General features: G+C 38.1%; 1 protein-coding gene across 1 annotated transcript; it reads left to right on the forward strand.

Annotated features, from left to right (window-relative positions):
• Positions 1–401: 401 nt before the first annotated feature.
• Positions 402–22,374, forward strand: LOC104402639 (kinesin-like protein KIF20A; the record flags this gene model as incomplete). The annotated part of the gene is made up of 18 exons (XM_010010562.1): positions 402–550; positions 1,692–1,766; positions 4,029–4,148; positions 5,092–5,230; positions 5,329–5,513; positions 8,926–9,022; positions 9,484–9,681; positions 9,763–9,874; positions 11,466–11,537; positions 12,766–12,912; positions 13,472–13,637; positions 14,660–14,830; positions 15,731–15,870; positions 17,073–17,238; positions 18,892–19,009; positions 19,092–19,159; positions 20,781–20,900; positions 22,099–22,374. Coding segments are annotated over 18 exons (2,519 nt in total), but the record flags the coding sequence as incomplete, so codon positions are not given.
• Positions 22,375–24,058: the final 1,684 nt, after the last annotated feature.

Raw genomic sequence — 24,058 nt, forward strand, 5'->3', positions numbered from 1 at the left:
CTCGCACTGCGCCGGCAGGGCGGCCGCCCGGCGATCCCCCGCCCGGTTCCCCTCGGTTGTCCCTTTCCCGCGCTGAGCCGGTCATTGAGGCAGGGCACGGTGACCCCGGGGCTGAGCCTCTGACGTCTGGGGGTGTTGAGCCTTTCAGGGGTGAGGGTTGCAGGTCACACCCCCAGGTGAAAGAGGGTGATGCCCACCTGAGGCTCTCAGTATGCTTTTGCTTGTGTGTTTCGTTGTCAACTGTCAGTCGATTTTTAAGGTTCCACCATACTCCCAAACTTATTTCTTCAGAAGCGCTTGTTCATGTACAAGCCACCCTGATCTCTGCTTTGCTCCCTGAGTAGTTTTGCCTGTTCTGTAAGAAAATGACGTTTCTTTTGGTCTGTCTTTTTTTTTTCAAGTTCCTCCGCACAGAACAATGGACGATGAAGGGAAAAGCAATGTTTCTGCAGAGGCACCTGATATGCTGGAATCGGTTTCTTTTTTCAGTGTATCGGGTAATCCTTCACCTATGGAATCAACTGTATTGCCTAATACGGAGGAACAGCAGGTGTGGGTTGGTTTTGTACTAGGTCTTCAGATTAGGGTTTTTTTTAAGCTTTAATTAAGGCAAATACTTCTTTGGTGTCAACTGCTGTATTCCCCCGTCCCCAGGATGTATTTGGTTCTTCTGCTTGCTTCTCATTGCTACAGATAGATCACAGCCAGTATCAAATGCAGATGGTCAATGCTATGTGATGTGTCATGCTAAGCTTTTGAGAAGGAAGTAAAGGAATTCAGTAACTGCACTTTGAATGTAACATAACTGTACTGTTCCTTTCAGTAAGCTAAATAAGCATATAGATCCTTCTTGAAAGCTTGTTAGGTGCTTAGAAATAAAGACCTGTAATGCTGTGCTGCAGTATGCTTCTGAAGATTGTATTGCCATATCTGCCTTTCTAGACTTGTAGGTTTCCTGATTGACTTACTTCCCTCAGGTGACTTAATTTTGTATGATTAGCACAGTGCTGCTTGTGGGAGGGATGTGGGGAACTCTGGTCAGTCCATCTGCTGAATGAACAAGTTGTCAAAGTAGGGATATGAAAGCACTGCAAGAGAAGAAGGAACGCTGGGATCCCTCTAAAAATCTCCCTGCTATTATTGCTTGACCTGGATGGGGACACCATAATGATATGGGATGGAAAAGCCCACCTTAGCAACTGAGAACTGTTTCATAGTTGTTACTGTGAGGAAGATAAGGCGCTAGTGCCTGGAAAGCAGTAATTAATCTGTCTCTGAAGGCTAAGAGTATATCAATCTATTAAATGCACATGCACCATACAAAATGGAAGTGCAATTCTTCAGAGCAGCTTTTAGAAGATACAGCTTGAGTTCAATACAGAGTGACACCAGAAGGTGGAAGCAGTGCAATTTATGTCTCTCTTAGTGTGCTCTTTTAAAATAAAGATACTGGCTTTGTCTGAGAAGAGCACTAAAGGGGGCAGGAGAGATTACTTAAGGACATCAGGAGTTTAAGAAGCAAATGGAAGCTTAGGGTCTGAACTTCACAAGGAAGGAGAAGGTGAGGCAGTAAGATAAAACAGGAAATAGTGCATTAGAGATAAGATTTGGGGGGTGTTCTATTTAAAAAGTGGTCATTATAACTGTGGTTTGTTTGTTGCTTTGTGTTTGGTTTTTTTTTTAATGAATAGGCATATCAGCCTTTGAAAGTCTTCTTGAGAGTGAGGCCCTTTTCTGTAGCAAAGCTTGAAAACCACGAATCTCAGGTTAGTTGTAGTATTAAGTTTTCCTTCTCCCCCAAAGTATACCCCACCTAGCGTTATAAGCTGGGACTTTCTTTCGTAGAATTAGTGAACACCTGGGTAAATGTAATGTAGCTCTGCAAAGTTTCACTGGGTACTTTACTTAAAAGTTGGTATCACTCCTGCCTCTGTGCAGTGTTCAAGAAATGAGTTTCGTGGAAGAGATTATGCAGTTCCAGGAGTAGTTCAGGCATCTGACCCTTGCGTTTCCTTGGAATGCTTGAACAGTCTGCTACCTCATCCTGGTGACTTGCTGCTCATCCTGTGGAGTTTTTGTTTTTATATAACCTCTACAGTTTATATTGGCATATTCAGATGCTTCAGTGTTTTACACACAGACATGTACACATGCAAACACACAGAATTACTCCTCCTTCCTATGCACTGCCACAGTGCTTCCAGTTTGGTGTCATTCAGCAATCTGAGCTGGCTGTAAGAGTAAATTGATTTACAAAATCAAATTGAGTTGTTACCATTCCTTTTTGGAGTAGGAAATTTCTGACTACCTGACCATTAGTGAAACTACTTGTTCTTAAAAGCAGGGAAGGAAGAAAAAAGTAAGTGTTGAAGTTTTTACTGGATTTTAAGCTCATCATGTAGCCCATGCTGGTATAGTTGAGCTTCTAACGTATTAGTTACATAACCTGCTTGGCATGGTATGAAGGCTTTTTCCTTAGCCTGCAAAAGCTATGAATGCTTGCAAGATCTTTAACGTTTTCTATTCTCATATCACCTGAATCTGTGAGGAAGATGCTTGATAACAACTAAAAAAAAACCAAAAAACCAACACCAAAACCCCCTTCCCATCTCTATAAAAAGTGAGCGATCAACTTAATGTTTAGGTCTTTTTTTGACTGCCATTCATAATTTTCAGGAAAGCATCTTTGTTCCAAATAAATAAGAAAAAAGTAGAACCCAAGCTCTGTTTCTTATAGATGTAGGCTGGAGCTTTAAACAGAGACAACCCACAGGTTAACTGACCAGTTGTTGCTTATAGAGGTAATGATTTATGCAAGTAAAGCTTAAGAGCTCTGGATGAAATTCTGTACTCTTGATAAAACTGGCAGTGACTCTTGTGAGTCAACTGCTGGAGAGCAGGAAGTTGTGTTCTTTGAATACAGACGATGTATACAGTGCCAGAAATAGTCCAACTCCTGCCACCTTATCTGTGGGGTTAGCTGGGGGATACAACAAGAGTAATGCGTTACCAGCTGGATTCCAGCTCTGCAGACCTTGTCTAATCGTGAGCTTCTACGAGGCTGGTGGCACATGTTGTACATGTTGGATTTAGTACATCTGACCTGCATTCCTGTCTCTGGCAATGTGGGGCGAATGTTAGAGAATACACAGGTTTAGACCCTTGCATGGTGAGCAATTGATTGGTCTAAATCCAGTACTCAGCTTCTTAGAGCTTCTATACCAGTTGATAAGCAGACTTGTTAATTGAGACTCCAAGAGCAGTACCTCCCATGTACATGCCACACATGGATTATCAGTTTTACCAGCTCTGGCCAGCCTCTGAACACAAATGTCAGATTTGGTTACAATCAATCCTTGCAGCTGGTGCTTCAAGACATTGTTCAGCTATACCGGCAGTTCAGTTTGTGTTTTTAGTATCCTGTCTGGTGTAAAATAATTTTTCCTGTGATACAGCATTCTACATTTATCAACTGAGTGAGTCCTTGGTAATTGTACCTCACCTGTACTTGAAACTAATTGTTTCCTTCATTACTGATAACTCCATCTATCAATCAAAGGGCAATGCTTCAAACTTACTTTATTTATGCTGGTCATAGCTTGCTTCACACTGAAAGTGATTCAAGTTGGAACCCAGTAGATTTCTATATAGCTTTGTTTTCACAGTTAGGATTAGGCAAGCCCCAATCACAAAATAGGGTTTAGAAAGTAGTATTTAAAAAAAATAAATAATGTTCATGGGTGGAATCTGAGGAAAAAATTTATACTTTACGGAAAGCTCCAGACAATTGCCTTAACTTTGGAGACATTGTCTTTCATTTGAAGTGGGTATCTCTGTAGTTGTTACATGCTTCCAGAGAGGTTATGTGTAAATTTTGCAACTCTTTGTAGCTCTAGGCTTTTTAGTTTTGTTTGTTTGCTTTCCTATGGGTTGCTTTTTGTTTGGTTGGGTTTTGTTGTTTTTTTTCAGATTTTTCTTCCTGAATAATTTTGTGTGGTGTTTTGGTTTACCTTGTCTTGTCTTTTAAGAGTTGTGTAACTATCGAAGATCACCAGACAGTAATTCTTAGTGCACCCAAAGAGTCTTCTGCAATGAAAAACAGTGAAAAAGGAATTGGTCACTCTGTGCATAAGTTCACCTTTTCTCAGGTAGACAAACTTTATTCTAATTTTCAGTTATAGCTTATTTTTTCACAATGTAATGATAAAAATTGATTTTTCTACTGTACCATGGAATGTGATTTTTCTTCTTGGAATTACATGTGGTGGTATTTTCCTTAAAACCCACCCAGACTGCTTATTATTTACTGTTAAGCTGTCAAGAAAGCTACATTACAATGGAGGTGCCTATTAGATGAGACAAGGAAGGTTCTTTGGCAGCTTTGTTGTTCTCTTTGATTAGATGCTACGGAAGCTTTCTGTAGGCACAAACTCAGGGTGGTTCTGCTGTTCCCTTACCTGGGAAGTGTTAAAGGGAATCACATGTTTAAAGGGACTTGCTTTTAGGAACTTATTTTTGAAAGAATAGCAGCCGAACTGCTGAAACCTCCTATACTGAAAGTAAAAACTTTTAGTAACTGTGTTACCTCCCTTCGAGAAACTCTGTTCTCGGAGTATCAAAATACAGCTCCAGGCATTGAGTCATTCCGACCACCGTAATGCTGATTGTCTTATCACTGGTAGGTAACTGGTGCAGAGTTGAGGAGGGAGCTGTGCATCACCAGCCAAGCTCTTGAAAGTACCACTGAACAGTAGCTCAGTAGCACTGAGCAGTTTATTTAGGAGTAGGAAAATATTCAAAACTAAGGGCAAGCCTGAGTGCCTCTCAGAGTTAAACAGGCACACTATGAGAACCCAACAGAAAATGTTGAATCAGACAGGGTTCAGGCAAGACAGAAAACTAAGCTGGTATTTCCCCTCAGCTTGCTCTGAAAAACTGGTCACAATTAATCAGTGCTTAATATTTTGATATATTAAATAATATTGATACATTAAATAATATTTTGATATACTAAATATTTTGACATGTTAAACTACTTTGTGCCATTTATAACTTTTTTCTTTTTTTTTTCTTCCCCCCCCCTTCTCCAAGGTCTTTGGACCAGAAACCACTCAGAGTGAATTTTTTGAAGGCTCAATGAAAGAGATAGTAAGAGCGTATGTTAATGGAGTGAATGGACTGGTGTTTACTTACGGGGTTACAAATGCAGGCAAGACATTCACTATCCAAGGTATAAAGTATTTGCCAAAAAGCATGTGTGACAACCAAGTGAAAATCCAATGATAAGTTTCTATGAACATCTACATTTCATCTTGCGTTATTTTTAAGGGACTTCAAAGGATTTTGGTATTTTACCTCGCTCGCTTGACGTGGTTTTTAACCACATTAGGGGAAGACATTATCTGAAGATGAACTTCAAGCCATATTTGAGTAATGATGTTAAGAAACTAGAAGATTCACAAGTTAAGCAAGAAGAAGCCATGAAAATGACTGTTCTTGCATCACTGAAAGAGGTCGGTGATCAAATACTTCCTTGTTAATAAAGCTTCTTAAAAGCTTCCTGTCTAACAGACTATCTTTAGAATCTCTGTTTCCCTACTGTTTCTTTAGATTTATCTAACTCTACTGTATGGATACTTGAACCTTGGAATAAGGCAACTTGCTGGTTTTCAAGCTCAGGGTAAACTGGAAGAACTTTCTGCATCAGGCAGCACACAGTTCAAACCAAACACCTTTGCAAAGCCAAAGCCTGGGTTTCTGTAGAGGAGCAGTTCTGACACTGTGGTGACACTAGCACTTAAAAAGTCTCTGAGACCTGACCTGTCTAAAACCTGCTTCTTAAACAAGTCTTCTTTTGGGTCAGGTTCCCAGGCTGGATCTCAGAACAGTGGTTCAAATTCCAGTACTAGCTTAGGAGAGATGATGGCAACATCTTAGCAAGGGTAGGTGGAGAAGGCAGAAGACTCCATTTTGGTGGAAGACAGCCTTAAGGCAGATTAAGAAGTTTGTAAATGTGTGATTTCTGTAACTTCATAAAGGAACTTTTCTGATACAGAAAGTGAAGTGAGATGGCACAAAATGGATTTCTTAAAAGGAATACAGCCTGCTTTAGAGGACTGTATGCATCTTTTACTCTGAAGATTGCGGGTAGAATAGAGGAGTCTACTGTTCCAGTCTCCTGTTCTCATTATCTAGTTATTTCTGTTTCCAGTGTAAGAAATAGGTCTAACTAGAAAATGGGCACCCTTGTGTGTGTGACTGTTCTATATTTCTAAGCCCAGTTGCAAGTTGTCAAAAGTTGTCTGTTTTTCAGAACATTTTAACCTGAAGTGTGGTTCTGTGCATCTAATCCCAAAATGCAGTAGGCTCAGCCGATTATCATTTAAAGCAACTCTGAATGAATTCTGGGCAGTACAGAAGTAATGATTAACTAGGTTTTCTTTTTTCTGTGGTCTTTAATACCAACGCTGTTAAAGTATTCCAGTTAGCTTTGAAAGAATATCTGTCTATGAATCAAATTAGTACGTAAAATTTGACTCTAAATTCTATTGCTTAATATAAACTCCGCAAACCAAACTTTGTTTAGTCTGAGTCTGGTTTACTTTTGAGGAAAGATCTTAGTTGAAAAATCTCAAAGATGCTAAAGATTACATATTCGAGAGTTTCTGAAGAGCTCACTTGCACTGTGTGTGTCTATGTGCATGCACAGGGAGTGGGGGTCTTAAAGAAAAATTGAGATGGTCAGGAGGATAGTAGGTAAATATTTTAAACGTAACTTTATAGAACAAGCTTGCAAGAAGGAAAAAGCAGGACTTCGAGGTCTAGAACAGGGGTTTGAATACCTTATTTAATGATAACTCAATACTTAACAAATATTCTTTTCTGTTAAATTGCAGTCTGACTTATTAATAGTTTAGTTACTGAATGTTGCAGTAGGTGATCTGGATGCTGATGTACTACAGTGAAAAGCAAGCAAGACCACCATCACGAAGGAAAGGTGAAAATGCATCTAGAAAATAATACATGACAAGACCTTGCTTATGTATTACAATGCTCCCACAGCGATAGCTCAACTACCCCCATGCTGCTTGATAGCTTGCGAATGAATAGCATCACTGTTCAGATGCTCACTGAAGCTTGTAATCTGAGAGTAGATATGGTTTGGTAGGCTTGGTTTTGGTTTACATGGATTTCTGTAGGCCCTTTTCCCAGGCTCAGTTTACATCTCATGCAGAGAAAGCTTGCTGTTCCTTTCATTCTCTCAGTTTAAACTGCTCTGAATTACTGCAATACCCTCATATTTAATGTCCTACTGTTTGCTTTCTATAAAGTACTGATGCAAAAACTCGTGCTTGTCATGGTTCGCACCCTCTCTTTCCTTCCCTTCACTTGTTCTATTCATGGGATTAAATACTGTTTTTTACTGGATTAAATGTTGCTTTACTTGCATTCCTATTCCCGCCTGTCCTTGTATTTGATATTAAATGTCAGCTTCTGTTGCTGGCAAACAATGTCAGTTCCTGTTCCCACTTGTTTTCAGGCAGTCATCTTTGTGCTCTTTTCTGTATTTGGTCTTATGATTGAAGAACAGTATAGCAACATAGTTAATGCAGTTCTGTCAAAATATCTTTACAAATATTTACCACATACAGAAGTACTGTGGTACTGTGTGTTTTACATTCCATTTTTGACATGCATATGTGTGCCATGTGTGTCAGTCCCATACCCTGCTTTAGACTTCTGCTTTGTATTTCACAAACAGAATGAATAGAATCCATGTTTGTGGTTATACTTGTAACTACTCAAGAAACATGGTCACTTATAAAATAAATGACAATGAAATCATGTGCTATTTATCTTTAAAATGAAAGATCTGAAAGTATGGCTTCTGTTTGTAAAGATTCCATTTTGGATATACCAAGTGAGTAACATGGACAGCAGTAGTCAGTCCATAATGAACTCAGCACTGCATTCAAATAGCTACAACATAAAGATTTATTACTTTGAAACTGTTCCCCTCTTCTACTGTAGGAAGGATGATGCTCTATCAGGATTGGGTTTTGGGAAATTGGCGTGAATGTCCTAATGAAAATTTGTAACAGTGTATAAAAATGGGGAGGGAGGTAGTATGTGGATATGTTGGAATATCTAAATAGTGGGAGTTGCTTTGTTACACCAGTTTTCCTGTGGGCAATTTGAAGCCTGTTTTTTGACAAGTCTTGTCAGGTTTTTAAATAATTTTGTTGATGTAAAGAAATTCAGCAAATGTGTGTACTTAGAGACTGTGCTGTTTTCCATATAGTGTTTTTAATGGCCTTTTAGTTCAGTATGAATTAAACCAACTTAGGCTGTTGGTTTATCAGATCTTTAAGGTTTTTATGAAGTTATTTCACTTTTTCTGAGGTTTTAAAGTAAGCTTGACTAATACTCTCACAGACCTGGCACAAGCCTGTGAGTTGCAAAAGTGATTTGTAACAAGCAAGCAAATTAGAAATCTCTGCTGCTTTATTCTCTCTGTTGCTCACCACTCTGCCATCTGCCCCTGAAAGAAATTTACTTCTCCAGTTCTTTTGGTTGACTGAAGTACTGTTCAGATTTGCCCAGTAGTTCATAAAGGCATTCTGGACTGTCTCAGTCTGACAGAGGATTTTGTTTCTCCCAGAACTATAAAGTAAGCCTCCTATGTTAGCAGCAATTGGCCTCCAAAACAGGTTGCTAGGAGTATCAGGGAATGATTGTTCTTGTGAGGGAAAGATCATTTATTGGTTTAGTTCAATATTATTAAAAATGCTTCATCTGCAGTCTGAGTAAGGGTGGCTTAACACTGTTTCAATATTTAAATCTTAAATACTGGAATTGCTGTTATTTTTACCTTCTGCTGTTCTCGGTCTGTTCATATGGATGCAATGGTCTTATTTTCCCAAGGAGACAGAAGACAGCTCAAATACTATAACAAATACGTGTGATGTGGAGTCGGATTCTTCCAATTGTATCTCAAAAAGTCTTCCTTCTGATTCACAAGGTAAAATACAGTGGAAAATTTTGTGAGGAAGGAAATACAGAAATTTAGGAATATAAGTGGGTAATTGTTGGTGGATTAAAAATATCTCTGTATGTATGTTTACTTTGTAGTGTCATAGCTCAACAAAATTTTATTGGCTCAATTCTGGAGGAAGAGTAAATATGTGAAAATATTCTGATAGCTTTTCTCCTTTTGGGTGAAGAGGGAAGCTTAGTTCTTCAAAGCCAATATATTTACTTCTGGAAGCTTATGGTGGGGAGGGCAATAGCCTAGAACTCGGGCATATTCTCATTACAGGTGACTACTGAGAAACTTGAATGTTCTCAGGTAAATGCAAAATTATGCAGTACTGTATATCTAATTGTACAATACGTATACAAGCCTCCTCCTTTTAGAAGGTTCTATATACTGTAAAATTTATCAATGTGTTGTTCGATCATTGAACTTTTGTTTTGGGTTAGCAGAGAAGAACTTTGTTCCACTTGACATATACAGGACTAATATACACCAGAAGACACAAGCATCTGTGTGGATTTCCTTCTGTGAAATTTATAATGAATATGTGTATGACCTATTGAATGTATTATCTACATCAAAATCTCAGAAGCGCAGAGTCTTAAGAATTTGTGAGGATCAAGGAGGAAATTCTTATATTAAAGGTAATAAGGTAATATAACCTTAGCAGTTTCACAGAGTATCTTTGATCATCAGAAACATATGTAAACGGCCTCTTTTCACAGACTTAAAGTGGATTAACATTCAGAGCACTGAAGAAGCCTGCAAAATACTAAAAATAGGAAACAAGAACCGAAGCTTTGCTTGTACTAGAATGAATGAGCAATCAAGTAGGAGGTTAGTTCCTCTAATTATAAGCATACTCTGTTCCTTTAAAAGGACGAAAGGAGGGGGGGAAGGAAGGGGAAGACTCTAGAATATGTTTGAAATTAATCACTCTTCAATATTAGCTTAAGACTTACCTTGATGATTCTGGGTTTATTATGAAATTCTTTCTGAAAGAAACTTTAATAGTAGCTGGACTCGAGTTGCTATTCATGGCTTTGGGTAGCCAAAAAGATCAAATCGCATTCATTTCTGAGTGCCAGTAGGGCTATACATCTTGGCAAATGCTAATGGTACTGAGTGGGAAAGGCTATGCAAGGATATTGCAGGAAAAGATGGGTAGTTCTTCATCACTGGCAGTATAATTCCTGGAAACCTGGAGCCTGTCAGTAGGGAATGTAGGAAGGAGTTGTGTAGTACCTTGTGGTGCTGCTAGATTACCTGGATGCTTTTAGATTGCTGTGTTCTAGCTGAGCTTACTTGGTATCTTAAGAAATAAGCTCCTAGCTCTTACCCAATTCTGGAGAGAGATTGGGAGAATCTGGCTTGGTGGAGAGGGAGGAAATAGAGAAGGTGGTATAATTTCTGTTGAAAATACCTTCTTACTTGATTTTAATGTCCTCTTATTTATTTGTCCTTTAAGTGTGGAAGGGCCATGTTGTATATTTAGCTAATATAATCATAGCATTATTAAGCCTGCTTTTTCTATAAAAAGCAAGAGATGTGGTGTTCTGTATTAGTTAAAGACAACTGCCATTGAATTTCAATCCATGATTCTACCTGAATTTCACTCGAGTTTACACTAGTGTAGAAAAGAACTATGTGCTTTTTTTTTTTTTCCTTTTTGTCAGAGTTTTGTGCCCAGAATGTCCTCTTGTTTGCTCCAGAGAATATGTTGACTTCCACTTAGTTTGTTTCTCAATTGGGGTGGGTTGTTTTAAGAAACTCAATTCTTAAGTTGTGGGTTGGTGCTGAGGAGTAAAGAACTGCTTTAAATATATATTGGAGACATTTGTCATCTTCCTGATTTACTGGGTAAGCTGAGGCCAGGGCACTTCTGGTTCTTCTTTGTAGCTTGATGTCTAGAACAGAATAACTGGATTTTCAAATGTTACAAATTCAGCCTTTCTAGAAAACAAAATAATTTCAAAACTGAACAAATAATTGTAGGCAAAATGACAGTACTGCCCACCCTTAACTCTTCCTTTCCCCACTACCTTTTCCTAATCAGTTCTTCAGATCTACTGCGTTCAGATACTGCCTGACGTTTGTATATGAAGTGGCTACCTGAGCACTCATCCTCTGATCAGCTGACTTAAGTGAACTGGCTTTTTTTTTTCTTCTCCAAGACAGTTTGTAGGTTTCATGTGACATTTTTCCCTTCCTGTATTAAAAGAAATGGAAAGTAAAATATTGTATTGATGTATTGATCCTTTTTGCTCCCAAATGAATGCATTGTGAAGGTAATTCATGCAAATTAATGAATTAATTCTTGTTCTTTCTTCAGCACCGTACTTTCTGTAGCATACAAATTTTACTTTGCTTCAGTGACTGCTTAATTTTCATAATTGTGCTTATTAAAAAGAACTTCTTTCCATTCCAGTCACAGTATATTTTCAATCAGGCTACTAAAGCTAACTGATGAGCATCAGCCACGTGTTCTTGGAGTTTCAGAGTAAGTGAATGCTTCAGCTGATTACCAGAATGCAAATACTTCAGATAAGTTGGTAACGTGTAAGTGTGCTAAACTGGTGAACTTTCTTTTAATAAACAACCACTCCAAGAGCTGAGAAGAAAATCAGAATTCCACTGGCTGCATAAAACTGACTGGAAATCCAGTAGGGACCAGTGTGGAAGTGTTTCCCTGTCTCTTGTTCTGTTAAGGTTTGACTGAAGGAGCCTGTTAAAACTCTGTCAGTAGTACAAAAATTGTGGGAAATATAGGTACGTAATGGGGAGGTGTGGACAGAGTAGTACTATGTAATACTACACTGTATATTCATAGCCTTTTACATAGTTGAAATATGTGCCTTAATAATGTGTGTAGTATTAATATGTACTTATTCCAGCTGTGTGAAAGACTATGATCTTACAAAGGTGTTATTTTGTGTAAATAAATGTTTGTATACGTGAGTAATAGTTTGATTACATGAATTATCTAACTTCCAGAGTATTTCAAAGGCTTTCTTAATATGAAGTGAAAATGATGAAGTTCCTTGATTATCCAGGATAGTTGCCTCTGATTGTAACCTACTGTACCATGAGGGACAGTTCAGTGGCCTGAGTTCAGTAGCATGTAATTGCTATAGTGAAACAAAGAGCTCTGTGGTGATCTCGGAAGAACTTCTGTTTTCTTACTTGGAACAGTGAACAAATTGTTCTGTATCCAAAAGAGGCAGACCGCAGCCTATTGAAGTGTACTACCCTGCAGTCCTCTCAATGCTGGAACTGGTGAAAGTGACTGTTAAAATGCTTCTGTAGTATAGCTCCACTGTGCAAAACTGTCTCAGAAATTCATCTGGAAGTATTTTAGGATTACAACAGAACTTAGGTTACTAAACTGAATTCTTTATGTAAGAATCCCTACGAAGCTTTAGATGAATGCCACCAGCAGACTACTTTGAATGTGCTGAACAGATTGTCTTGGGAGAAGCAATCTTGTTCAAGTATCTTCCCATAGAATGGGAAGATAAGTTAGTGCTGTTACCCTAAATACCTTGTGTAGTGCCTTATGAACAAAATGTCAACATTAGAGTACAACTTATTCTGTGATCTAGGTAGGCTGAAATGAGTCACTCATTTACACTTTAGACACATAAAGAAATAAAAAAGATATGCAGTTCTGTTCTCATACTGTTTAGAATCAAGTTTATATGCATGTTCTGGATAATTCTTTCATGCAGGTTGTCTTTCTGTGACTTGGCTGGGTCAGAGAGGTGTAATAAAACACAAGCCTTTGGAGATAGACTTAAAGAAGCAGGAAATATTAATAATTCTCTTCATATCCTTGGAAAATGCATTGCAGCATTGAAGCAAAATCAAAATCCAAAGTAAGTGCCAAGTTATAAATAATGTGCCAAGTTTTAGGTTGAAACCCTAAGTGTCCCTTCAAGTTTCTGCAGCGGGTTCCACATGGTCAGAGGAAAATGGAAATCTACAAAATCCTATACAAGTTATTACAAATGTCACTGGAATATGTGAAATGAACATTTTTTCCTCTAAAACTGCATAGAACAAAAAAGAGCAATTAGCAGCAAACTACCAAGATTTTTTAGTGTGTGTGTATGAGCAAAATGGAGCTCCTGTTTTGTTCTCCTCCACTTCCAAATTACACAGGTAGATTTTTCAACTGGCATATCTTGTACTTAGCTTTTGGCTTGTTCCAGTATCTGCTTTGTAACAGTTTAACAGTTTTAAATAGTTGAATTTGTTGGAGACCTTATGAGATCTAGGAAAGACCTTGCTCTTTGGTATAAAATAGCTAGGGCTTAAATACGAGCATCTTACTGGATTTGTTTCCTGGCAACAAGAATTAAGCTTAGTTACAGTTTCATGCAACTTTGCAGTTTTTGTTTTGTTTCACACTTTTATTACTCTTCTCTCCATGAGGATGAAGCCAAGCTATATTCCATTCAGAGAGAGCAAATTGACTCGTCTGTTTCAGCCATTTTTCTGTGGAAAAGGCAAAGCTTGCATGATTGTAAACATTAATCAGCATGCTTCCACATATGATGAAACACTACATGTAATGAAATTTGCAGCTATAGCCAAACAGGTAAGAGTGCATCTATTCCCTCTCCTTATCTGCATTCTTTGTTACCCTTGGTTTGTGAAATTATCAGGTTGTATGGACTCAAGTGTGATTTGGACTTTTGATGCATCATACTAATTCTTCTGCCTATGGCTTCCCTCTAAAAGGCTTCTGCTAGTCTTGCCAATCCTTACCACCTTCTGGTGGTAGTAAGTAAAGATAGCTGCCGCTCTCTGGCTTGTTCAGTTCTCACCTCTGGCATTCTGTGAAAAAGTAGTTGGGGTGCTTTCAGGTATGTCTGGTTATATTATATATGAGCAAATGCAAGATTTTGATTCAAGCTTTTGATGGATTGTTTAACCTGTGTTCATTTAAGCACCTGTTGTACAAGATGACAATTGCTCAAAACTTATTGGACAGCTTGTGGTGGCAGTAAAAGGAGTAGAAGCTGCTGCTTGCAGGCAGTGGGAAGGTGGGCTATGTTGCATTTTGCGGCAGAAATAAAGTCTTTTTCTAGTCTGGAACCATGGATTAGTTCTGACACATTCCAAGACTGTAATGGCATGTTTAATTTGATTTTGGAGAGAAAAAATTCTCTAATTCTCTTCAGCTGCAGCTTTTGTGATAAGGTAAGTGTGCACTGAAGAGACAAACTTCTCTGATACGTTGTCCTATGACAAAAGATCTTTAACTAGCATGAATTGCTGAATCCTGGTTGCTGTATTTCAGGAAGGAACAAATGTTTTAGGGATTTGCTGCTTTTCATTACCTTCCCAGGAGACTACACTAAGACCTGGTATTTTAGGAGGAGAAAACACCTTTCTAGAAAAGCATACTTCTGCTTTGTTAGAGTACTGAAGTCTCGTATTCATATTGATATAGATGTTTGTCTATAAGGGATATGTAGAATTATGTTAATGTTCTTGCAACCATTAAACATAATTTAAATACAACAATACCTTCATGCCACTTCTTCCTAGTATTCTGATATCTGCAATATTGACAGCATTGATAGATCACAGTGCATTCAACTCTGGCTTTTTCAGGTAATCCAGACAATCCTACCCAAAAGTTTTGGTGGTTTTTCACCCAAGCTCGTTGGAGGTTATGGCAAACCTATCATGCAGTTTGATGCTGGTACATCTGCAGATGACTTTCCTGACAGTACTGAAACCTACACAGAAGAGGAAGTGGACATCACCATTCTGAGTCATGAGGTAGGGTGCACATCTACTAAAAATTGTACCCAAGGAAGCCATTGCTATTAGCTATAATGTTAGAAGCTTTTACCATAAGAGATGTGCTTCTGCTCAGGCAGACCTAGCCTTAAAGTGGTCTAGTTCTGAGGGGACCAAGCGTAGTTGTGGAAGGCTGCCTGTTGCTTTCTAGTTAAGTCAAGTGCTAGATTTGGAATTCAACTGATTGCTTAACAAGCAGAGTAAGGAAGCAGCATGTGTATTTAAAACAACTTTTAGCTGTTTGTGCTCTTTTGGAAACAGCAGGAACAAACTAAGATGCAGCATTTTAACAATAAAGCTATGCAATCTAATAGCAATGAATTGTAAAAATCAATTAGATTTTATACTAAATGATTGTGCAAATTAATATTCAAATGCCAAAACAGTAGTCAACTTTCTGATAGCAGAAAGCATCAAGAGAAAGTTTTTTGGGTTTGGGGTTTTTTTTGTTTGTTTGTTTGTTTTTGTTGTGGGTTTGGTGGTGGTTTTTTTTTTTTTTTTTTTTTTTTTTTTTTTTTTGGGGGAGGGCAGGGGGGGGGGGAGGGGGCCGAATCTAGAGAAAGTATCATGGATCAAGAGCTTTTTGTGTTGTTGTGGGTGTTTTTTTTTTTTTTTTTTTTTTTTTTTTTTTGCAGTAGGAAGTCAGGGGGTTGGACAAGGTGCCCTTTGAAGGTCCCTTTCAACCCAAAATATTTTATGATGCTATTATGAAATTTTTATCCTCTTCTGAAAATACAGGCTGGTAGAAATACCCTCAGTGATAGCTGTGTGTATGAATGTTCAATTTGACATGCATACCAGGTTTCGTGTGATGTGTTGCAGATATGTGAAAATATGTGTTTCTAGTTTGCTTTCTGAATGGAAACATGTTGAATTTAGGATCTCTTGAAAACTACAGAGGACCTAAAGGAGAAGTTAGTGGCAGAAAGGCAAAGCAGACTCCTACTGGAGGTGAAGATACGTAGAGAGATGGCAGAAGCAATGTTCCGACAGCTGTTGGAAACAGAGGAAGCTTGGAGGCAAGTCATGTTGCAGTTCTTTTCAAGACTGAAAGGATTATACATATATAAATGCATGCATTTATGAACACATATGTATGTACATACATATATGTATATGCAAGACGTATACTCATGTTACTTAGGGAAGTTAGTTCTGGACAGTTTCAAAGCTTCTGATGAAAAGGGAACATGAAGAAACATGAAAGCAAACTTGTACAGATCAGCCTCTTCCCTTGTACAATGGAAAATTAATACTGTTTTCTGTTGAATTTTTCTCTGTTTAATTTGTAATTACTGGAGATTTTCTGACTTGTTATTAGTATTTAGCAGATGTGGAAAATTGTTACAGGTACCCCACTGAGGCTTGTGATTGTTCCAAAACTTACACTTGGTCATATTAATATGCATGAATGTGCTTAAGGTAGTTTAAATTGTATCTCTTTAAGCTCCATGTATCTTTTTAAGCTCTCTTGGATTCTTGCTCCCGGATGATTTATGAACCATTCTTATTTTACAGTCTTGTAAATTACTGTGGCTGCCTGCACTGATATTACTAATTTGGGTATTTTTTTTTCAAGTGTGTCCAGATTGCTTAAGCTGAGTTTACTTCCTCTTAACTCTTCTCTTCTTGAAATCAGTTTCCTGCTCTTTGAATTGCTAACAGAGACCATCCTGAAGTTAAGTTGCCAGCTGACCACTCTGTGTTTTAACACCTGCACTGACTTTTAAATTGTTTGGGTGCTTTTTTGGCCGAACATATGGAACAGCAGTGATGCCTTTTCTCTGTTGAAGTGATGTCCTGTGCCACTGCTGGGGCATTTTTTTTAATTGTGACAGAAGTAATGTGTAATGTCTTGAAATAAGAAGGTGAAGTGAATTTGGCATTTATCTTTAATGAAAGAAAAAAAATCAAACTCTAAAACAACAATGTGAAAGACACTGCCCTGGAAATGTGCTTCAAATATCGGGTCTAATTGACTGTAGTTGTATCTACCACTACGTGTTGGTGGGGTTTTTTTGTATATGTCATGTAGAAGTTATGCCTCGGTGCAAGTCTGTAGGATTACTGAGAATAAAAATGAGAAAAGTACTTCTCGGTCTGTTAACTTCACTATTTATGATTAGATGAATAACTTTCATATTGCCAGTTGAACCCACATAATCAAATTGTAACAGTTAGAATGCTAATATCTCAAATAAAACTAACATGTTCTCCTTAGCAACCGTTTGGAAGATATGAAAGACAGTTATGAAGAAAAACTGGAGAGCAAATTTGAAATGTACAAAGAGGCCATCAAGAAACATGCATATATGTGTGCAATGGAACAAATTGAAGACCATTACGTTCCCATAGAAGAATTTCTAGCTGAACAAGAGAAAGTTGAGGTATGACATACTCTATATATACTCATATATAGTGCTAAAAATTGTGTGCTAGCCTCTTAACTGTAAATTTTGCTTTTCCTCAGCAGAATCATTCAGGAATCCCAAATATAACACTGAACAGTGAAAATAACTAGCAGGACAGCTTAGCTATTCTGGTGTCCAGTGCTAACCATAGGGATAGAGATATCTTCTATCTTACACTACCTGCAGTGTGTACCTAAATTTTCTGATCTTTGAGAACCCAGAAAAATTAAATCCAAGTCATCATTATCTCTGTAGTGCAATGGTTGGAACACCTATATGGATGGTGTATACAGCATCTTGCTTTGTGGAGATCCTTGGGACTGTAGTGTGTGGAGTAAAAAGCTAGCCTGAAAGGGCAGTGGGGAATTTAATACAGGGTAGGTATTTTGTAGGTATAGTGCATTTCTGCTCTGAAAGTCTACATGGAAGATTCTGGGATAAGAAACTATGGTAAGAAATCGAATTTTATGCAGGATTGAACTTAATCTCTTGAAGGTACTTATACCTAGAACTGGTCAGAGTCAGCATCAGTAAGCTGATATTCCTTTTACAACTGAATCATGTTAGCCATATGCAACATCAGTCTTTACTTCTAGCCTCTGTGTAGATGGCTAAGTGTATCCAGGCAACAGATGGGACCTGTGGGTTTTAGTCTTTTCAGAACATCTGTAGTGGAAGAATATAACTGTGGTGTACACCAGAGGTGCCTTCTCATTGCACTTTCCTGTTCAGGAACTGATAAGTTACCTCTCACTCCAGTGGTAGGCAGGTTCCTTTTGAGACATGAGGGAAGTGGGTTTCTGTTGGAGATTGTGATGTATAAACACTTCTGCTTTTACAGCTCTCCATTCAGGTGCTGATAAGCAACACTGTTGTGTAATTGCCTCTCTTTTTGCAGCTCCTTCACACTTGTCTTTTTTCCCCAGTTAGGCTCTGGTTTTATGTTCTCTTAAGCCCTAGCTATTCATCATGTTGGAGTGGAGGAAAAGAGTTTTAACAGTGTTCTCTGTACTTACAGCTGCCTTGTACACTGGCCACAAGGCTGCATAAGGGAAGATTGAAAGAACAAGATGGTCTTGGTAGCAAGTCAAATAAGAAGCTGATGAAATCCCTGAAAGTCTTAGTTGATAAAGTGGAGTGCAACATAAAACCTGAGTGGGCAGCTTCAGAGAACCAGAATTAGATGAATAATTTTTCTTGATGGTGACTCTTGTTTGGTTTCCCACTCTGAAATACCACTCTAGCAATCTGACAGATAGATACTGAAAAAGAGATTGAGATTGAAGGTTGGTTCTATGAAATATGTTCTTCCTATTTAGCAAGCTAACTGGCAACAGTGTTTAACACAGATGCACTGAAGTTTCCTTTCTGCCATATGGTTACTTTAAATACAACTTGGAAATCTTTAATACAACTTGGAGTTGACTCCCGTTTAAAGTAACTTTTTCCTAGGTCTTGTGATCTGAGTGCTATTCCTTAGTGATTTTTCAAGCATAACCATCACAGCTTCCACCTGCAAAACTATTTTGTAACTGCATATACATGTGTGTGTAAATGAAGGACATACTTGGATGCATCAGGTTAAGCAGAAATTTAGGCAAATTCTACCATCTGCCCTTCTTTTTTTAGGATAGAGAGAATAAAATACTCCAATTGGAAAAGCAACTCGATGAACAGTCAGGGAGGCTGTTGGCTCTGGGAAGTCCCAATTCGGATATACCAACTACTGAAAATAACATGGAAATAGGTAGGAATCTAATCTGGATATTTAAAGTTTGATTTACTTCTGATACTGTGTATAAACAAGCAAACTTTTCTTTTTCCTATAGAACTTCTGAACAAGATGATGAAGAGAGCCAATGAAGGACTGCAGAAACAATGCCAAGAGAAAGAAGAGGTAGCTCTTGCTTAGTATTTAACAAATTTGGGCATAACAGTCCTAAACTCTGGCCTGGTTCAGTGTTTAAAGACCTGCACTGTAAACAAAACCATGAAGATTCCTGTAAATGGGCATCAAGTTTACAAAAAAGCCCTTGCCCATTGTGGGTGACTTTCTCCAGATTGGCTGTGTTCTGACTTTAGTCTGTAAAGGCATTACTACTGTCACAAGTTACATGGTAAACATGATGTGAGTTGGAACTAGGGAAGTACATAGCCTTGTATTGGAATTTGTTGTAAACATTGCTGCCATGGCCTCAGTGCTTTCCTTCCTGAAATGCTGCCTGCTCATGCACAGGGGAACAATTACAGAATGTGGTAACAGTTTAGATCTAGAATCAAAATAGTGCCTTAAACCAGTAATTTCTGCAAATACTGAACTCTGCCATCCCCTTAAACTGAAGTAGGGGTAATGTCTCTATTCTTCAATTACGTAAGATCTCAGTGGTCTGAATAGCATATAGAGGTGGAAATTATGAGCTTCAGGTGTGTTATGGGGAAAAAATTATTTTTAGATATCAATTCTTGGTCTTTACCTTGAATGAACTTGTAAGGCTACAGCTAGTTTCCCATGTTTAAAGAGGATGGAGAGGAGGGAAGAGACAATTCTTGTTCCTTTTACTGGTAACAAATGGGGGCAGGGGTTGGAGAAATAGTTCCAGCTGGTTTTAATAAACCATGTGAATGGAAAGTGAGCTCTAACCCCTTTCTACTGAGAAAGTGTACTCCAAAAATACCTTTTTCCTCACAGAGTTTAATGTCTCGTGTTATGGCCCCGGTGTTTATTTTCCGCTCATGTTTTTGAGAGCTCACATCCTTTTCCATTTCCTCTGTCAGTTCTGGATTTTGATGAAAGTTTGGTGTTTATGCTTGATATGGGGACACTGTATTGACTATATGTGGCTAGAAAGTGTTAGAATCATGGGTTTGCTGCCTGGCAATAACTGAAGTGAGAGCAGTTTAAAGCAGTTGGTTCCATCAGTGCCCTTCTGTTGCTTTGCCTCAGTAATTCACTACTTTTTTTTTCTTCCCATTCAGCCTTTAAACATGGGTAAAGGGTGTGGTTTGGGTTCGTTTTAGCAATCTATAGATATTTTCCTTCCAACCTGGGAGAAGTAAATTAATGACATAACATTAATTTTGCTGGTTCAGAGTTTCTTTTCCCTCTTAGGACTTAATCCCATCAGAAAGGTGAGGTGTTCTAACTGTGCTACAGTTCATTGTATGAATAACATTAATAAGATGAGAGTGTTCTTTTTAACTACCCTTTCTGAAAAGGAGCAGGCTGTTCCAGAAGTAGATTAGTCTGTGCTGCTGTTCTTTAATTGACAGGTCTGTGTAAACCCAGTAGCTTTAGCACAATAGCCCTTCAATGCTCCAGCTGTATTTTGTCACCAGAAATGATAGGTTCAGACATACGAGGTTGAGGGAAGCAGACTTTATCTTCATTGCTTTGCTCTTGCAGTTTGCACTGCTCAGTAATTTGTTAATCAGAAATGCTTACAATGTCTGTATGAGTTCTAGTCATAAAATTAATGTAAAACACAGTCTTGAACTGCAGCATGTGTTTGTATTTTCAGCTTATAAAATCTCTGAAGTTAAAAATAAAGAAATTAAATGAAACCTTGCTAGAAGCTAATGCAGACTACAGAAAAATGGTGGAAGAGAACAGTCAACTGAAGCACACAATCATGCTCAAGGTTTGTCATTAATTTAAAAGCAACTTTAATACGACTTGTATCTATAGTGGTACTGGGTGTTTCTGCATCTTTGTGCAAAATCACCATGCATTTTAGTAATTTCTTTTGATATCAGCATTTTTTTCCTGTTCCTAGCTTCCTGAACGGTGAGGTCGGAGCCCTTGTGTTTCACTCCTTGACTTTGTATCTTGTAAGCCTTGTTTTTCAGCTTAAACAACAGACACAGACAATAGGGTAACTCTGTGCCAACAACTCTTGCTAATCTAAAGATGCCACAAATAGCTGTCAAGCAAAGAAAATACTTGTAACTCTAGCTGTGAAGTGTTTTGCTGATGGTAAGTAAGGTGTCAGTGCACAGGTGCTAGTGCAACAAGACCTAAGGACTAGGGCTTCAAAGCTATATTGACACTCCTGCAGAGGTGGCTGAGCTGGATAAGAGATAATGGGCAGGTAAACTACTTAATACTGAAATACAAGAAATTTTTCCTTCAAAAGTAGGGACTTCATAAAGCTGACAGTGTCTGACCTCAGATATCAACTAGATTCCTAAATAAAAAGGGTGAAAATTTTGAACTCTTGACACTTTGCACCTATGTAAGTCTGCAAATGAAGCAAGTATAAGGCTGCTTAATGATGTTTTCCTTTTGAACATGAAATTACCTTCTGCATGCTTTTTAGTCTAAGTCTGAGGCTGAAAATTATTCATCTTGAACTATGTTTCTTAATTGGCTCTAAGACATAAGACTTTTTGTTAACTACAAGGATTAAAAAGCATATCTGAGACTGTGTTCTGCCTGCTCAAAGCATTTATTCAGTCCTGGTTAGCAGACTTATGACTATGATAAGAGTTTTGATTTGACCAGTTTTGCTTTCAATAATTGCAGCGTAAGGTAGGAAGGTCTCCTTTATTTGGTTCTTCGAACATCAGCAATTCTTTGCATAGTGTGGCCAAGCATTTTATTATCAGCTTCTAAGCCAGACTTGGTCTCTAACTATATCTAATGGCCCTGTAGTTTTTCTCCAAATTACATAAAAGTTACGCGGAATAAATGGGTACTGAATAGCTATTTTGAATAGTGATAACAAGAGTAATAACAAGGGTGTTTACTGGAATAATAAAATAATCTGAAACAGAAAATTAACCTCATGAAAAAGACTGTGAAGTGTTCACATACCTAACACAGCCTTATCCTCATAGGATCAAGAAACGAGTAGTCTTCAGAACTGGGCTAAACGTGTTCTTGAACTGGAAGAAACAGTGTCTTCCCTGCAGAAAGAACTTGATGAACGGAAAAAGCATTTCTCTAAGGAGGAGCCAAAACAACAAAAGACCAGGAAAGGTTTGTTGGCTAACCTGAAATCCACAGTAGCAGCCACTGCTATTACACCTCTTGCTAAAGGCTGGGGGAAGTATGAAGATGTTTCATCCTCTTCAAGAAAACAAGTACTGTTGGCTCATAAAGCAAAAGACTAATATTTGATTAATCAGAGTGTGCAGTTACTGGGCTTCTTTATCTTAAACTGTTTGTAGCTTTTTTCTCACTCTTGGATGCCATTTTCACTGTCAACTGATGGAAAGATGTTAATACGGAACTCTCTTAATTGAATCAAGGTTGAATTAAGAGCTATGTAAGCTTAGATCTAAACTTGTGTTTTTAATATTGATATAGGGATGTGATTTGGGAAATAACTATGTAATTTTAATTCTTGAGCTGCTTGAACTTCTATCATGGTCTTCTCTACTGGTAAATGTGTGATTTATACAAAGTGGGATGTACATCTTCTGCTTGTTACCATTTTAAACTCAGTATTATTTCCTTTCATTGTTGATTCCTGTAAATCAGAGGGCTTGTAAACTTAATCTCAAGTCGATGAAATAGCTGGGATGTTCAATTAATATTCTGGGTTTGACCTGGAGACTGCCGTCTTGGGACCAAACTGAGCAAATTGTTAAAGGAGGAAACAATGAGGTCTTACCTGGTTCCTTGCTGTTTTTTGGCTAACTTGGCATTGTAAAGGAATTTGAATTTTGAGTAAGATTAAGCATTAAGCTTTGAAAAAATTATTTATAATAAATTTTTACATTGCTAAATTAAGCTCTGACTCTGTTCATTTATAAAGGTGAGAAAGTCAGTGAAATCATGGTAAGGAAAAGATTATAAATTTCGAGGCCAAATGATCATAGTGATTGACATGATCTTGAGTTGAAAGAATCATAGCCCTGGTTATATGACTTACCTAGTAACTCGAGGAAGGAAGACTGGAGCATGCTAAAACTTCAAGTACCTTTCTTAAAGCGGTTTCAGTTCAGTGAGGGCAAGAGTTTTTTCTAACTACTGTGAAAGTACCATGCCTGTAAGTGCTGGAGGATTGCTTTAGAACAAGATAGAATCCATAACTAAATGGGATTGATCAGTCCCTGACAAGCTGTTCCTCGGAATGGAAGGGGGCCCAGTTCAGAGCAAGAACCTCACTCTCCTTGTGGAGACGCTAGGTGGTGTAGGCTTCCTGTAAAACCCTCAGAACAGCCTTTCACTGGTGTGACTGTTCTTGCTAGGGCTTCTGAGTTTTGGGCTGGTTTGTGTAAATGCAGTGATAAGCAGTCACTCTGACATGTCTGTAACCAGGCTGGAGACGCAGCACTTGAGCCAGTGCTGTTCTCATGTTCTGAACGGTTTCTGTTAAATACAGCTTTGCTGGCACCACTAGTTCTGCAGGATAGAATGTCTAAAGTATTACTATGCTCCCACACAATGTATCCCAGCTATTAATATTTTGGTGTAGTTATACAATACACTGAGTGTTGACCCCTTGAATAAGAAAGCTTTTTTTTGTACAGTTTTCTCAAAGAAAAGCAATATTTGAACAGAAGTTAAAAAAAACCCTAAATCATCAGAACAGGCTAACGCTGAAAACTTTCTGTAATGCTATTTCAAATGTTCTAGTGCTACACCTTGACAGTCGGACACTCTCAGACAAGTGAATGTTAGCAACTTTATGTAATGCTAACTGTAACCTCCTGTTCTCTGAGCAACTCTTCCATCCTACTTCCCAGAGCCTATGGTTGGCTGCAGGAAATGGCTTGAAAGACAAGGTTACATTATTTTATTTCTTTTTTTTTTCCCTCTCTGAAAATAAAATGAAGCCTGTAATGAAGG

Source organism: Nestor notabilis, unplaced genomic scaffold (assembly GCF_000696875.1).
Source record: "Nestor notabilis isolate BGI_N333 unplaced genomic scaffold, ASM69687v1 scaffold26622, whole genome shotgun sequence".
NCBI lineage: Eukaryota > Metazoa > Chordata > Aves > Psittaciformes > Psittacidae > Nestor > Nestor notabilis.